Source organism: Loxodonta africana, chromosome 4 (assembly GCF_030014295.1).
Source record: "Loxodonta africana isolate mLoxAfr1 chromosome 4, mLoxAfr1.hap2, whole genome shotgun sequence".
In the NCBI taxonomy this organism is placed as follows: domain Eukaryota; kingdom Metazoa; phylum Chordata; class Mammalia; order Proboscidea; family Elephantidae; genus Loxodonta; species Loxodonta africana.
Genome location: NC_087345.1, coordinates 98624240 through 98642474, shown reverse-complemented (window position 1 = coordinate 98642474; position 18235 = coordinate 98624240). Strand labels below are relative to the sequence as shown.

The following is an 18235-nucleotide window of genomic DNA, read 5'->3' as shown; positions in this document are numbered from 1 at the left end:
TCTCTGTCATCATTTCAGAATATAATGCAGCCATTAGCAAAGATAATCTCCCCAAATTTTTAAATAATATTAAATAATATAAACTGCATTTCAGCTCCTCTTTACTTACAGTTTGTGCTTCTCAGTTGTTTTTTTCTGGAAAAATGACTCTGAAATGAGCAAGAGCAGTTTTGGTGAGGTAGTATTTTCTTCTTATGCTCCACTTTGAATGTAAGGTGTGCTGTGGGTTGCTGGGTACATCAACTTATGATTGAAGCTCACTGCTACCAGAAGGCCTTTAAATCAATTCTGGTTTTGTTAATCACCAAAGATATAATTATGTCATCATACGCTGTGTTCTTGTAAATCAGTGATTCTGAGGTAGCTTGTTCTTTGATAGTCCCATCATTTTTTCATAAGCTTTCAGAGGGAATTTGGCTAGTTAAAAGCTGAGCATCCTGAGCAGACTCCAGTTTTCTCCTCGATGGCAGGATGTTCAAGATTTTTCTGAATCAGGTTGACTGTTAATCTGGTGAACACCTAGTCTAATGAGTACTCGAGGGCTCTTTGTTGGAAGTCAGATCTTAAATGTTTCCTTTTCACGAGCCCCAGCTTTGATCATTCCTGATCTGTCCAAATGTACTTACCTGTGTCATTTTGCAACTTTAGAATGATGTTCTAGTTCGTGATTCTGATAGTGTGTTCTGCTTTTTGACGGCCCTTTGTAGTGATTTCTGAAACCCTTTGTGGCTGAGTGTGGTGACTTGTGCTCAAAATTGCTTTCCAGATTCTTGAAGACCGTGTGTACAAGCTTTAGCTACAGCAGTGGTTCTCAAATCTGGATGCGTTAGCATCACCAAGAGGCTTAAAAAATACTGCTGCCCATCTCCACGCCAGCTCAACTAAATCAGAATCTCCTGGGAAGGTGCCCAGGCAATGGAGTCTTAAAAATTCTCCAGGTGAATCTAATATATAGTCAGGATTGAGGATGGCTACGGAGTGTCTTGGAGTCCCTAGCTGGTGCAAATAGTTAAGTGTTTGGCTACTAACCAAAAGGTTGGCAGTTCAAATCCATCCAGAGGTGTCTTGGAGGAAAGGCCTGGTGATCTACTTCCAAAAGGTCACAGCCATTGAAAATCCTATGGACTGCTATTCTACTCTGACACATATGGGGTTGCTATGAACTGGAGTTGACTGGACAGCAAATGTGTATCAGGACTGAAGTGTGGGCTGGGCATGTTCATCTTTAGGTAGTGGTGAAGGTAGTGAGGAGTCTGGGAATTGTCTTGGGGGAAGTGACGGATGAAAAACCAGATAGGGTCTTTAAGGAAGTAGTTATCTTGGCAGGGAGAGGAAGAGTCAGGTGGAATCAGCTGAATAGGGACTGGAGGATTTGAAAAGAGAGAGAAAACTCAGACCAGACGATAGGAGACGGGACCTGGAACAGCTACTGTGCCCGTGAAGGCAGACAGTTGTGCACCCAGAGCAAGCAAAGGCATATTGTGAAGAGAAAACCAAACATCACTGCCATTGAGTCAATTCCAACTCATAGCGACCCCGTAGGGTTTCCAAGGCTGTAAATCCCTACAGAAGCAGACTGCCATATCTTTCTTCCACGGAGCCACTGGTGGTTTCCAACCGCTGACCTTTTGGTTAGCAGTAGATCACTTTACCACCAGGGCTCCTTGTAAAGAGAAAAGGACAGAGAAAAAAGGATGAACCAATTATAAGTATAAAAAATACTTCAGGTTAGTAGACATTACCGGTTTCCTATTTGCTGTCTTTCGTTCTCCTTTTTGAGTGTTGCAGATTTGCATGTGGATTGTTAGCCAAACTAAGTCCACTAGAAAACCTTATCAAAACAATGTTAAGTCAAATGTGCTGCCCACCTGGTTTTGCCTGTGTTGTGCACCCATATCTTGACTCTCATAGTCAGCTAAAGTTTACCAGGTTCAGACATAGATATGTATCTGGAGGCATCCCTTAGGTCTGTTCTACTGCCCATGTTAATCACTTCCGGTATGCCCTTGCTCACAAATCCAGGAGCTGGATAAAAAGCTAACCATGTGTGTAACCACAGGGCGTGCTTTTCAGCTCAGGAATTGCTGCAAGCTTCCTTTGTCTCTGCCTGTGGACACTGTCTGATTTTATACCCTAGTGTCTGCATTTTTTTGTAATTAACTGTGGATTTGGTAATCTGAATTTTTCAATAGACTGAGCCTGAGCAGCTCTAACAGGGCCTCAGATACCTGCTAACCTTTAGATTTGAGACCCCAGTTCAGACTCTGATTGCTTAGAACCCCCTCCTGGTGCTGGTTGTTGGGACGCATACACGGCAACCATGGATAAGAGGTCTGGCAGTGTTTCCCCATCCCCTTTTCGAGCCCTGAAAGCCACCTGTTCACAAGTAATGGGCTACTTCAGTTAAGGACTTGATGAAGATGCCTAAAAGTACACACACACACACACACACACACATATATATATATGACACAGTGATTAAGAACTACAGCAAGCTATGGCTGCTACCCAAAAGGTTGGCAGTTCGAATCCACCAGCCACTTGTTGGAAACCCTATGGGGGCAGTTCCTGTAGGGTGGCTGAGTCAGAATTGACTCGATGGCAGTGAGTATACATATGTATTTGAGTATCAGTGAATCTAAAATAATATATACTTTGAGTTTTTTGAGTCAGAATCAGCTTGACAGCAATGGGTTTTGTTTGTTTTTCTAGCAATAAACTGAGCATAAACATGTACAACTATAGGAAATATGTAGTTTGATTTAATATCAATTTCCCAGGTTCTCCTCACCCATCTAACTAACGTTGTGATTCTCCAGAAGATAGTTTTTTTTCTCTTCACATTTAACACATATTCACTCAACACCTACAGTGTCAGGCACCATGTTGGATACTTCTACCCATGTTCATGTAATGCCCTAAAACTATTAGGATTCCAGAAATGATTTCTGATTTTCATGGTCCTGGCTGCCAGTGGTTTCATGTTATTAAATATTCTGCAGTGTTTGTCACAGGCTGGTGCCTGCTTAGTCCAGTGTTTTAGTGCAGTATATGGTTCTATTAAAGGGACAGTCTATTTTTAATGAAAAAATAATAGATCATTTAGTAAAAATACCCAACCTAAACTTGAGTCCTTGTGTGCAAGAGGAGTTAAAAATGAATACCCTTGAGTTTCAAAGGAATGCTTTTTAGGTTGGACACAGATGTGAATAATTTGTTTGCTAACTTGCAGCTGTTAACATAGCAACAGGAAGCTGATCCTTGACAGCAAAAATAATTCCAGTGTAAGTAAGAACTGCAGAAAGGGGCCAGAAGAAAAAGAAAGCTTAAATAGTCTTGTTTTGAAAAAAACAAGAAATTCATTACAGATTAAGGCACAGGTATTATATTCATGGAAACTGTATTAAAATTTCAGAAATGTTGTGAAATTCCACAGTGTGAATTATAAAATATTAAGGTCTGACCAAATCCATATTGACTCTTTAGTTATAGTCCTTGATGAGAAGCTTCATCTGTATTTGGTGAAGTACCATTGTGTGTGTGTGTGTGTGTGTGTGTGTGTGTGTGTCTGTTAGGGCAAGTATAGGCCATGTTACAAGATTTCTGTGTTGAATTCTAAAATTTGGGTCATAGGGATTTTTTTAGTGTTGTATCAGATGTTGATGGGGGTTGTATTTTTGAAGGTAAAACAAATGTGTCTTTAAATGCAAATTGGTAGCCTGGCTTCCTAAATGGAAAGCATTTTAAAGATATGAAGATAATATCCAGGTGGAAGTTGGGGTAAGGAAGTGGGGGGTTGTTCTGTGTTCCCATGAATGTTTCATAAAGTACAGCTCGTTAAGGCCCTGCAAAGCCTCTGCCTTCCCTTCCAGCTTCACTTCCACTGTGCATCCAGCTGTGGCCTTGAGCTGCCCTTGCTGTTCCCTCTAACATGCCCCACTGCCTTCAGTCCTCTTTGCCTTTGTACATCCGTGTCCTTCTACTTCAAACATGTTTGCCCCCCTCTGTGGAGCCTTCTCTTCTCCCCATCCCCTCCCTGCACACCAGGAAAATTCGGTGCCTTGCCTCTCTCTCTTCCTCTCCTCTTCCTTATAGCAGTTTTCACAGAGGGCTGTGCTGATTTGTTTGCAAGTCTTTTTTCATCTGCTGGATGGTAATGACCATGTCTTATTCATCTTTGTATTCCTAGCACCTAGCAGTTCCTGACATATAGGAGGTGTTCAATCAATATTGTTGAAAGGATGGGTAAATAGCTGACCCTCTCCTTCAGCGACAGGCAACTGCCTTAAGTTAAGTTGCAGATGACTGGGGGGCCTCTTACATGGATGTTTTTTTCCAGACTGTGTGTGCTCCCAGGCTCCTTATACCTCAGATGCCTGATGAGAAATCCTTAAGCAAACAGACCTTTAACTATTACCAATGTCCCGTGCTCTCAGTATTTGTAGGAGATTTTATGTATACCAATCTGACTTTAGCTGATGATGCAAAAATCTCTGGAATCCCATGTTAGTGGCATGAATGCTTCACAAATTCAGAGTACAAATTTGGACTGATTTATTTTAACCCTCCTATTTTAACTAGTGTCTTGAGGCCTCGTCTGCACTCATTAGCAAGGAGTGCACGCTTGCTTTTGAGATTTTACTCACACAGTTGATCCTAGAATTTGGCATCTTACCCAATCCAAAGTGGGGTCACTGGGACCAGTCTTTTTTCAAATACCAGCTATAGAGAAAGCTGTGCCATCTGATTATTCTTCTACTTCCCATGTGTCTTACTGCCGCATGGTATCGCTGTTGTAGCTTTGTCCTGCATAGTTGCATGGGCTCCTGTCTGCACAACAATTGTGCCCCGGCAGGCCCAGTCCCTGCATAGTCCATGATGATGCCTCTCACCCTCAAATGGGTTCAGAGGCGCTTCCATCAATCATGCCAGGTACTAAAAACAGCTTTCTCACCCAGGCCCATGACCCTTACTGGGAAGTCCAAGTCAACCACTTGAACACCCACTTTCCTCACAGTTTTTGTTTGGAGAGGCCTCGTCATCCTTCTGTACCACTGGGCCTTAACCAGGTCCTTCTCAACAAGTCTTTTGTACTTCCCATCTTGAGGAGCAGATAGATCCACTTCCTCCTTGATTACCAGCTCCAAGGAGTTCTTAGAGAACTTTGTTATCATTTGAGACTTTGACTCACTTATTTTGGAGGTGTTATCAGATAGACAGATTGCTGGAGAAGGGCATCATGTGTGCTAAAGTGGAGGGCCAACGAAGGCAAGGGAAACCCTTAATGAGATGGGTTGACACAATGGCTGCAACAATGGACTCAAACATAGCAGTGATCATGGGATGGCACAGGCTTGGCCAGTGTTTTGTTCTGTTGTAAATGTTGTTACCATGAGTTGGGACTGACTCACTAGCAACAGAGAACTTTGCTAGAATCAAAGGAGTTTATTACACATTTCCACATCTCCCTTCCCCAGTAACTTTCTTACCTTAACCAGGAAGCTTCTGGGAAATTACCCAAGTGATTCTTCATGGAACTGAAGGAACACCTACTTCAAGGTGACTTTCTGCTTCACCCCTTGAAATAAATAAATATAAATTTTTATGGGTTCTTAACAGGGTACTTTAATTAACCTCTATCTTATCAGACATTGTGGGTATAAAAATGTAGCCTTTCATGCAACTATTCCATCACTTTTCCTTTAAGAGATAACTAGAAACATGGTCAGTTAAAAAGCTGAAAGATGTCTAAAAATGCAGTGCCTTATGGAAGAAACTCAGACAATCTAAATTCCAAATGTTAATTACCAATAGACTTTGAAATAAGAACTAAATTACTTTGCAGGCACTCAGTGCCCTTCAGTACATCATTAATTTTCAGCTTCGCCTTTTATTATTCCTTTACACTGTCCTTGTTCTTGCCAGGATATGTCTGTACGTCACTACTCCCAACACATAGGCAAGACCACACTTCGGAAATCTTCACGTTGTTCCTCTACCACTCTTTGTGGCAAGAGGTGCTGGGTGATAATCCAGGAGTCACCACTATCTCTGTGGTGTTATTTCTTTTCCCTGGAAACTTATGAATTTACAAATACCTGGCCCACGGTCTAGGATATAGTGAGAGATCAGTAAATATTTGTTTAATGAATAAAATGAATTTGAAATAAGGTAGATGCTCATCTAATGTAAATTGCATATCTCAGGGTTGATTGAAAAAAATAGCCCTCTTCCCTCTTTCCCATATCACTGGAGCCTAAAATTTCATCAACAATTCGAGAGAGAGGGTTTAGAATTCAGGGTGTCCCTTGACAAAAGTAACATGGTAACACTGATGTATAAATGACTAACGCTGCAATCTTTCTAAGGGGAGATTTAGAGTGTCTGAATATATGATAATCACACACACAAAAAAATTAAATTTAGAGGATGGGGAAACAGTATTGAGTAATCATGAGGAAGAAGATAAGAGATGGTTGAACTCATATACAAAAGAATATGGAAAAGGAGGGGGAGGAAAAGTAGAAGTGGGAGAAGGGAGAGGACAGAAGAGAATTTATCTCAAGAAAAATAAAGAATAATTTTCACAAGGGCTTTGGATTTGAAAATTTTGTGGGTCTAGAAAGGCAGTCTCATTTTTGAGGTTTTTAAATTTTGTTATACACAGTTAACAAAACATAACCAAGTAAACCAAACCCACTGCCGTCGAGCCGATTCCGACTCATAGCGACTCTTTAGGACAGATAGAACTGCCCCAATAGAGTTTCCAATGAGCGCCTGGTGGATTCAAACTGCTGACCTTTTGGTTAGCAGCTGTAGCACTTAACCATAGTTTCTGGCAAAAGTTAAATATTCTATTTATGTACTAGTGTTTTCATCTCATTATTTCTTATCTTTTTGACCTTTTAACAGCCATGAACACTTTATTGAAATACTAAGAAGAAAAAACAGACAAACCAGCTGCTGTCCAGTAAATACCAACTCTAAACCCATTAAAATCAGACTTGCTTTTTGTCCTACTTTGAACTGCAGCAGACTCTTACCAGAATCTATAGATTATTTTACGCCTTTTTAATTAGTTTAGAAAGAAGCACCATTATGTAGGGTAAATTAATTGTCTTTCTGGCTCAGCCTGCAATTCACTTCCACAATAATACAAATTGGTGGGAGTTTATTGTATACATTTTATCCAAATAGTTATAAACACAATGGATGTTATTTAATATTAAAATGTGATTAAGTTACTGTGAAATTACTTTTAGGTAATTTGACTCTATAGTTCCTTTGAGGGTTTACTGGTGTTCTCTTAACAATAAGCTCAGAATTTTAAAGCTTTTTCCTATCTATTATTTTTTCAGTTAAAGAAACATGAGGTGTCTTGGTTCTGTTTGTTTTATTCATTAGTAGTAACCAGAAAGAAACCCAAACTCCTTGCTGTTGAGTTGATTCCGACTCATGGCGAGCCTATAGGACAGAGTAGAACTGCCTCATAGGGTTCCCAAGCAGTGGCTGGTAGATTCGAACTGCTGATCTTTTGGTTAATGGCCAAGCTCTTTACCACTGTGCCACCAGGGCCCCACTAGTAGTAGAGACAAACCCATTTTGAGCATCCAATTACATTGCGTATTCCTGAACTGTTCGTAAATGTGAGAGAAAAAAATTGAACCAAGGAAGGCACTTGAGGTACATCCACAACAATTCTGTAACTTTAGAATGAATTTTGAGGTTATATTTCTTTTTAGCCTTCTAAATTTCTAAAGTTTGATTTGAAAGGACAAATAACAAATGTAATTGGGCAAAGACCATTTGAAGGGTCATGAAATAAATTTTTCTTTCTTTACACGGATAAAATAAATGTATTTTACTATATAGCTCGTGTATTGTTTATGCTAGCAAACTGGTGCACTAAATTATGTATTGGTATCTAGACTCATTAAAAAGATTCCTTTACAAACAAGAGGATTCGGTAAAAAAGAGACTGTGAAGAGATTCTACAATACTTTTTTTTCATAATTAGTCAACTCACTTATTTTCAAAGTAAGTGTACAACACATGATTGCGGAAAGCCAAGGATACATTCTTTATTTTGATTTGATTATATTCTGACATCTAGCTTTTTATCCTAGAAGAGAAAATAAAAATGATACAGTGGTACTCCATTCTAAATGGGTTAGAGTATCATAAATGCGTGGTCCACGTTTTATCTCTGATGCTTTTTTTTAGTTTATCTTATATTGGAAATCCTTGTTTTTATCTTTTATTCTTTGATCTTCTTCCTAGTTTTGCGCTGGTGTCAGATGATGTAAGTAATCTTCTTATATTAATGAATTGACTACTTAATTAATTCAAATATTTATTCCTATTATAACATAGTTTCACCTGCATAGGTGAATGAAATGTGTTCTCTACCCCGATGAATTTAACTCCATCTACAGTCTTATAGAAATTAGAAGTATTGAATAGCTAAAGCTGGGGAGTTTTAGTTGGTATCTTATCAATGAGCATTGCTAAGTCTGGATCCAATTTTAATCATCCCAGCCTACTTACGACAATTGTCTGCAGCATTCTTTACATTCCAGTGAATTTTTCCCCATAGCTTCATACCCTAGGTCTGCCTGGAAGATCCTTATATCTGTATTCAGCACCATCAATGTTGTTCATAGCAAAAAAAAAAAAAGGAATTTTTAGCAAAATAGTAAAATATGGCTGTTTGGATTTGGATTATTGACTAAGTAAATAGATTATAAGCAGTTAATTAATTATAGGCACAGTTCGGGAAAGGGTTAATAAAATGAATCTAAGTTTAACCCCTGGCATTTTGTAGTGACAGCTTTTCACCTCAATATCTTGGGAATATTTAGATTTTTTGCTTCGGTTTCATGGAGGCTGGTGCTTGTGTGAGTCAACTCCTTATTCATGCTTTACTTGTGTGTAAAGCCCCCAATCTTGTTTATTTTGCCCATGCAGGCTGGGAGAGACAGCTGTGACACCACGAATCCAGCTGGCCGCAGATGGATTTTCACTGAAGCGTGAATCCATATTGGTTTGGTGATCTATGTTTACTGCCTCCTGTTTCAACTTCCGGAAAGGCTCAACGCCTAAATTATCTGTTTTTGACTGCTTCCACTTACGTATGCGGAGTAGACTCAAGTGAACTGGAACTTTTGCTGTTAGTGATCAAGACTTTCATCTGTTAGTCGAGTCATTATATTATAATTTTATTGACTGCATAGCCCATGTTAGAGTCTGTTTAGGTTATGGTCATTTAGCGCATAGATTTCACTAGGTATGATCGTCTTGATAGCTCATGTTTTCAGGCTGTTATGCTAAGTATGAACCTTTCCCAACTCTTGTATATTGGATTTTCCACACATTTGTTATGGATTTGATGGTTAAGCTTGAAGTATCAAGAAAAAATAAAAACTGAAGTTATAGCCTGAAAAAAATATATTCATTTAGGATCTTTAAAAGCAGAGAGACTATGTTCAATGGTCAATATTTACCTGGAAGACTGGTAAAACTATGCATAGTGGAAATAACCAGCTAAAATTCAAATCAAATAAACAAATGATCTATGAATAGTTGAAATAAACTAAACTAAAACTTTAATTGTGCCTCCTGGCAAATAAAATTTAATTCTGAATCACTCCTCAAAACTTTTGGGTACAAAGCCTCACCGTTTCACTTTTTATAGGGTCCAGTGTGATATTTAAATTGGTTAAAATTACTGACATAAATATACGTACGTATACTTTGTCATTTACAACATGAGCAGGAAAATTGAAATGTTAATGGAAATATAAATAAATGAACTAGTAACTGAAAGTTTTTTATGAGTGTTTTGCATATTTGTAATTTTTTCTCCTATTGGTTCAAAGTAGCAACAATAAGAGTATCTACTAACCTTTATACACCACTCTTCACTTGGTGGTGTAGTGGTTAAGAGTTCTGCTGCTTACATTGTTATCATGACATCTAGTACGCCACAGCCATGGGGGAGAAGGGAGTTTTTTGTTTTGTTTTGTTTTTTAATTTCACACTGCTATGGGCAGCTATGGGGCCCTGGGGAAACCCTGGTGGCATAGTGGTTAAGAGCTATGGCTGCTAACCAAAATGTTGGCAGTTGGAATCTACCAGGTGCTCCTTGGAAACTTTAGGGGCAGTTCTACTCTGTCCTATAGGGTTGCTATAAGTTGGAATCGACTCAATGGCAACAGGTATTTTATGGGGCCGTGGTGGCACAGTGGAAATCCTGGTGGCATAGTGGTTAAGAGCTATGACTGCTAACCAAAAGGTCGGTAGTGCGAATCCACCAGAAGCTCCTTGTTGCTTGATGGCAACAGGTTTGGCTTTCTTTTTCTGGTGACACGTTAGTTAAGAGCTCCCCTACTAACCAAAAGATTGACAGTTCAAATTCACGAGCGTTTCCTTGAAAACTCTATGGGGCAGCTCTACTCTGTCCTATAGGGTTGCTATGAGTCAGAATCGACTTGACAGCAGCGAGTTTGATTTTTTTTTTTTTTTTTTTTGATATACTGCAGTCAAGAGGATATAAATGTATTTGGAGAAATAAAGCAAACACACAAAGCAATTTAAAATATTGTTTTTGCCTTCCTCTGTGGCAAAATTCTTAGTAATTCAATCTCATTTTATTTCTGTTTCTAGGGTTTTATGTACATAGATCTGCTCATGTCACATGGGAATGAATATAAATAACTTGTGTCACTTCATTCATAGATTAAACAAATGCTTATTGATCACTTATATACAGAAAGAATGCTAGGTACTGGAGATTCAATGGTGAACAAATACGCCAAAATATCTCCCTCCCCTCATGCAACTTATTATCTAGTTTTAGATAATGTGTTTTCTGTTGGTTTTCAGTGATAGGGCCCTGTCTTTTGATATTCTAGTCATTTTTGCATGAGTGTAGGATGTGAAGTATAAAAAAATTAGAGGATCCAGATGATAATTATATTCTTCCAGAAAAGGTTCTACCTTTCCTCTGTTATCCATTTCTGGTTTGTTCAACCCTTGTGGCTTATCCCTGCATAACTCTGTATTCTGCTGGGCCACACCTAGCAGGTTCTGAATTATAACAGTCTTCTCAGCATAATGAAGCTCCCAAACCTCTGCTCTGCCTTTCAGAGACTTTCTGCCTAGTCCTTTAGCATCCTTCTTGCACAAGATCAGAGTTTGGTAAATGTCTTGAAGGAAAAACCAACTGTGTGTCATGCTCTCTTCTAAGTCCCTCTTTTCTCACAAAGATCTTGTCTCTTAAGTCTCCAATGTCATCTGTCCAGCTCACTCAGACTGACCTCTCGGAGCAAAGCTAAGAGTCTCATCCTCTTGCTTTGCAGCGTCCCCAGAGAAAAAGCAACTAACCTTTCCACAGTTCTCTCCTATTTGGGATCTTGGCCTCTCTAGTTCTCACTGTTTTATCAGCTCTCTGATGTCTGTAAGCTTTTTTTTTTTTTTTTTTTTGTAATTTTTGTATTTTATATAGTTTTTACAGTTTCTTTTGGCTGGATCACTGGTGTGCAAGCTTATCCATCCCACCTCTATTTTTAAATGCACGTACTGAAATAAAGGACTGATGCTTTCTCTTATACATGTCTATACAATCATATGGAATGTACTCTGACATTTCCACTCTACCCTCATGCATTCTATAAGTAATTGGGAAAGTGATGAAGTAGGACTTTGGTATTGAGAAAATTCTTCAAAATAGGTGTCACTGAAAGAGCTGTACAATTGCCATAGCTAATACTCTATAGTACCCCGTGTTCATTGCTCAGGAGCTGTTCAGTGATTGTGGTACTGAAGGGAGTAACACAAGCTGTCCATCAAGTTAACCTGGGAACTTTTAAGTCCTGCTTAGATTAATTAGCCATGGGTATGAGTGGGAGTACAACCCTTGAAGGTAGCTCTAGGGAGCTACAGCTTCTGGATGCTACTGTTGACTTATTATGAATTGTCCTGAAAGGAAATAAGACTTTGTCTTCATTGTCTAGAAAAATATTGGAGGGCAATGTAGAGATTGTGGTTTTTATAGCTCTACTAACCCTTATAGGAAGAAAATAAAGAATAATGGTTAAATGCCTGACTTTGGGGTCAATCAGATTTAGATTCAAGTCCTGTCCATTTACTAGATGCTTGACATGCTGTTTAATCTCTCTAAAGCCACACTTCAATATTTGTGAGATCGGGAAAATAATGCATTTCATTGTGTTGATATAAGAGTTGATGGAAACACTGTTCTTAAAGTGCTAATCATGATCCCTGGCACATTGTAAGCATGAAATACATGGTAGCTACAAACTTTCAGCTATTATGAAAGCCTAGAGACCCAGAATTTTGGGGTGAGAACTTGAAGACATTTATATAGAAACCCCAGGTAGGTAAATGAGCATGTGGAGAAAGAGTTGTTTCAACAGTTCATAAGTTTGCTTTTATAGCTAAATAAAACCATTTAAATATGTATTTATTTTACAGCTGACAGCCTATCTGAAATAATTTCAGACAAAACTGAATTGAAGACAGTTTATGTCTCAGTGATTTCATAAATGTGCTTCTTCATAATTTGAGTAAAGAACAAAAATATCCTTATCTGTTTTATGCTGTTTTACAGTTAATCTAGAAGAGTCAAGTTTAACTAGTCATTACATATAAGAAAGGCAACAAAATATAAAGTAAAAAAAAAAATCTAATTAAAAAATTAAGACTGAAGGAGAGAAGCAACATTGATTAGTTCAGTTAGATTATCTGAGATCCAGCTTTTGTAGAAAAATTGCAGATGGGAAACATAACACCTAGGGTTTCCTTGAATATCAAATGAGAAAATGGAAATAAAGATTTCTAGTAAATGATAAACCTGGTCTTGTTACTGGCATTTATGGCCAGTTATATAGCCACAACTGAAATTCTGAATCTCTCTCTTAGCTGTGAAGAATATGTATTAATGTTACAGCAAGCAAACAAGAATTAGCTATGCAAAAAGAAAAGTGATAAAACGAAATCTTCCAGTTATTTTATTTAAGTAATTTAAGCCACGTATATTTAAATCAAATTTTACATTGCTTCATTGTATGGAAAATTTTTTCTCACATCTTGACATTATGCCAAACAATATTCAAGTATGATATTATATCTAAAGCCTAGACCCAGTTCCTTTTCAATAGTTTTGACTTGACAAAGCTGAAGGAAAGTTAGTTTTTCTCTTGCCTTTCAAGTTACTCTAATTCAGGAAATGTTTCCGTTCTGCTCATACTTGAGTGAGCATGAAATGAAGCCTTTGCTGAGTATTTCTGTTTGATTTTCCAAAAGCTGTTGTCAGTCTTACAGCTCAAAAACGAAACCCAAATGGTAACTGGAGAAGCCGCATCCAGTCTTCAAATCTAATTGGAACTGACCCGGACACCCTCAGAACTCTTCTTAGCCTTTCAGATTTGTAAGCATATGTGATGAGACAAAAGTAAAAAAGCTTGTTGAGAGGGGAAACGTCCCTTTGCTTGTTGCTGAATCAGAAGACTTTGACTACATGGCTCTCTGAGTCCAGACAATGTCTTGTGTGTTTGTTTCCACAGAGCATATATCATTACAGACTATATGGGCATCCGAAATGAAAGTTTCATGAAATTAGCTGCGGTAGGGACCTGGATGGGGGACTTTGTCACAGCTTGGATGGTAAGAAAATTTTAACTTCACCCATTTCAACCAAGCATCAGATGAAAGGCATGATCATAATGTTGGACAGACTCTGCTTTTGGTGGCTTAGAGTAAAATAATTACTGTTTTTCCAGGGCAACAAGTTTATGAGTATAGACAAATCCAGAGATTATATACAATATCTGTAGCCCTCAGGAAAAAAAAAAAAATCAATGCACCTAGAATATTAATAATGATTCTCCACAGGGACATATTTATTTATAAATATACATATATGTAGTCATAAGTGTGCATTTTCACACAAACAATACACATTCAAAAATTAATAGAAGAATCTTCCCTGTGATGATCTGAATTCTATGAAGATTATTTTTGACATGTGCAATTTTCAGGTAAGGAATGTTGTTTGGTCTCTCTCAAAAGACCATATGAAACTCCTTTAAAAGGAATGTAAAAATAATTTTCTACATTGGTTTTCCCCGTTGAACCTGCAAACTTAACATTAACTAAGAGCTCTAAGAACTGCCTGTTGAAATCTCTTTTGCCATTATTAGTATCTATTATTATAAGCCTGCAGATAGACTGTACACCATATCTTATGCTGAACTCAACTGTCGAGGAAGTAACTTCCGTTTTAATCATTCATTAATTAAACTGAGATACATTGTGTAACAGACTCTAGGTCCTTTGAATGTGTAAGAGAACCTCAGAGTGACAAGAGCATAATTCCAATAAAGACTGGAAACTTTAACTTTAATTGACACCTTTCATAAGTGCGAAAAAAAAAAAAAAGTTAGTCCTAATTAACTAAATCCTTCCGTTTGCTTGAAAATGAGGATAAAGTAGTCGAAAAACTTGCCAAAAGAAGGATGATGCCCAGCCTAAACATATCCCTACAGATGATGTGTCCCAGATTCAATGGGGGAGATTGTCACAACACAGCTACTGCTATTTCTGTTGCCAGCTTTTTTTATCTAGCCCAGGTGTTTTCAGGGACAAGGAAGGAGTTATATCTTGACTGCTACTACTGTGATCATCCTGGAAGAGTCTCGAGTAACCACAAAAGGGTTTGTATAGTCTGTGTTTGAGCCTTTTCCCACCTCTCTTCATTTTTAGAATGTTAACAGAACAAATCACCAGATGTAGCCCATCCCATAAACTTTAAAATTTAAATTGAAAATGATTTATTTTATTTGGAATCACTAGAAATAAGAATTAGACTTGAGCCAGACATTGAGGCCAGGCTGCTTCATGTCAAAATTTTCCATTTTCCTAGGTGGTGGGTGGGGGTAGGAGGGTGGGGGTGGGGCAGAAACTATTTTGAAGGAAATATATAAACTTTGAAAAGTGTGCTTTCCTTGAAATTTGATGGGATGCCTTTGAGGAATTTCTACATTAACTGTAGATTTTGATTTTTTTTAATAATATTTTTAAGTGTTTTCAGTGAAGGTTTATATAGCAGTTAAGGTACCCATTCAACAGTTTCTACGCAAGTTGTTCAGTGACATTCTTCACAATGCGTGAACATTCTCATCGTTTTTTTCTGGTTGTTCCATTTCCATTAATCTAGTTTCCCTGCCCCCTTACATTGTCATCTTTATTTTAAAGTAATTGTTGACCGTTTGGTCTCATATAGGTGTAGAATTTGATTTTGATGCAACTTTATGGTGAAGTGAAATAAAAATGAAAAAGGGAATTCAATCAAGAGTTCAGAAATCTGGATTCAATTGTTGACCTTGTGTCCTCTGGTTTCTCATTCCACAAATGATATATAATACTCTGAGCCTCAGTCTACACATTTTTTAAATGAGATTAACAGTTCCTACCTGTGTTATGCCCTGGTGGTGCTGTGGTTAGGCATTCAGCTGCTAACCTAAAGGCTGGCAGTTTGAATCCACCAGCCACTTCTTGGAAACCCTTTAGGGCAGTTCCACTCTGTCCTATCCAGTCCCTGTGAATCTGAATTGACTTCATGGCAGTAGGTGCCTGTGTTATGGAGCCTTGGTGGCACAGTGGTTAAGAACTAAGGCTGCTAACCAAAAGGTCAGCAGTTCAAATCCACCAGCTGCTCCTTGGAAACCCTATGGGGCAGTCCTATTCTGTCCTATAGGGTCGCTCTGAGTCAGAATGGATGCAATGAGTTTTCTGGTTTTGACCTGTGCGTAGGTTTGATAAAAATATTAATTGTGTAGCACTTCTTAAAATGGCAAAAGTGTAAGGTAGACATAAGAGCTTTATTGCTATCATGGTTCATACTTGGAAACCCTGGTGGCGTAGTGGTTAAGTGCTATGGCTGCTAACCCAAGGGCTGGCAGTTCGAATCTGCCAGGTGCTCCTTGGAAACTCTATGGGGAAGTTCTACTCCATCCTACAGGGTCACTATGAGTCGGAACAGACTCAATGGCACTGGATTTGGTTTTTGGTTCATACTTTTGGACTCTCAGCCCCTTGGCAAGGATCCCTGGTTGTGCAGCAGTTAAGTGCTTGGTTACTAACCGAAAGGCTGGCTCTTTGAACCCACCCAGTAGTTCCATGGGAGAAAAGAACTGTCAATCCGCTTCTTCAAAGATTAAACCCCCAAAACCAAACGTATTGCCACTGAGTCAATTCTGACTCATAGCAACACTATAGAACAGAGTAGAAGTGCCTCATAGGGTTTCCAAGGAGGGGCTAGTGGATTCAAACTGTCAACCTTTAGGTTAGCAACCAAGCTCTTAACTACTAAGCCACCGGGGCTCAAAGATTACAGCCTAGAAAACCCTATAGGGTAGTCTACTCTATCACATGAGGTTGCTATTAACCAAAATCAACTTAAGGACACCTGTCAACAACAACAGCAATCCCTTCGGCATAGTTCAATCCCTTGAGGTGATGGTAAAGGCAGAGGATCAATCCAAGCCTCAGGCTGCCTACACTGCTTAACCCTTGTATGGAGGCCAGGAGTGTGAACATCCCATTTTATCCAGGCCTGGAGTCTAGAGGATCTAGAGTTTCCTTCCAATCACCAATGCTGTAATAGACTAAGACAACCTGGGTATAATTCCTCCTGATTTTTATCTAACACTGACCCTGAAAACAGGACCTAGGCACTCACTCTGGAGTATGCAGACTTAAGGCTGCCATTTTATACATAAATAATTTCCTCTCTGATTAAGACATCATTTGTTTGTGACCCAATTTCATCCTCCAACTTCCACCTAGAATTTCCCTTGTGCTTCCTAGGACTATATAGTTCTGCCCCTATTTGATGTTTATATTATTACTTATTAGGACTTTTTTTTTTTCTTTAGCAATACAGGCCCATTTGCTACAGCAGCCTTTAGGGGCAAATGCATGGTGCAGCTTTAACCAAAGACCTTTAACTTCTCATGACTGGATTCCTATTGTCCTCTTGTCTGCCCTACCTTTGTGGTTAAGGGAATGCAAACCATTTCACAGCTCTGCCTGTAGTATTGCTCTCTAAGGTTTGGCTGACCTTCATAAGTCATAGTTTCTCCTAAATTTACTGTCTTAATGCCTTCTATTTCTATTAGTGGAGTTCCTGGGTAGTGCCAATGGTTAATGCACTCACCTGCTAATGGAGGGGTTGGCAGTTTGAAGAAAGGCCTGGTGATCTACTTCCCCAAAATTAGTCATTGAAAACCTTATGGAGCACAGTCCTACACTGACACACCTGGGGTCCCATGAGTCTGAATCGACACCACAGTGATTGCTGTTTCTCCCAGTGTCATGGACTGAATTGTGTCCCCCCCAAAAATATGTGTCAATCTGGTTAGGCCATGATTCCCAGTGTTGTGTGGTTGTCCTCCATTATGTGATTGTAATTTTATGTTGAGAGGGGTAGGATGGGATTGTAACGCTACCCTTACTCTGGTCACCTCCCTGATCCAAGGTAAACGGAGTTTCTCTGGTGTGTGGCCTGAACCACCTTTTATCTCTCAAGAGAAAAAAGGAAAGAGAAGCAAACAGAGAGTTGGGGAACCTCATACCACCAAGAAAACAGCACCATTTGTAGAGTCTGTCCGTTGGACCTGAGGTTCCTGTGCTGAGATGCTCCCAGACCAAGGGAAGACTGATGTATCACAAGGACCTTCCTCCAGAGCCGACAGAAAGAGAAGGCCTTCCCCTGGAGTTGACACCCTGAATATGGACTTGTAACCTACTAAACTGTGAGAGAATAAATTTCTCTTTGTTAAAGCCATCCACTTGTGGTATTTCTGTTATAGCAGAACTAGATGACTAAGATAACCAGCTAGCATGATAAATTTTTACCATTTCTTATACCATAGAATGATTGACCTAATCAATGCTCCCAACACCCCAGAAATAAGACTGGCTTGAGAATCAAGAGGACTTTGTTTTAGACTTTTCCCAGCATTGTGCTCTGAGATAGGCCACTTAACCCTCCAGGGCCTCTCATATTTTCTGTAAACTGAAGGAGACTGCAGAGTCCCTTTCTGCTTGTGTTATATGAAACATTGACATTCGTCCATTAAGTACAGGGATGGAAATAGGAAATGAAGCACGGCGCTCTCCTGATTTGAAAGTACAGTCACACCGGGAGGAT

At 39.0% G+C, this 18235-nt stretch overlaps 1 protein-coding gene across 1 annotated transcript in view; it reads left to right on the top strand.

Moving 5' to 3' along the window:
- Positions 1–18235, top strand: part of TMEM117 (transmembrane protein 117) — a 556897-nt gene that overhangs the window by 263846 nt on the left and 274816 nt on the right. The window contains exon 4 of the mRNA XM_023555483.2: positions 13587–13686. Within this exon, the coding sequence (XP_023411251.2) occupies positions 13587–13686 (100 nt within the window). The remainder of the gene's footprint in view (positions 1–13586; positions 13687–18235) is intronic.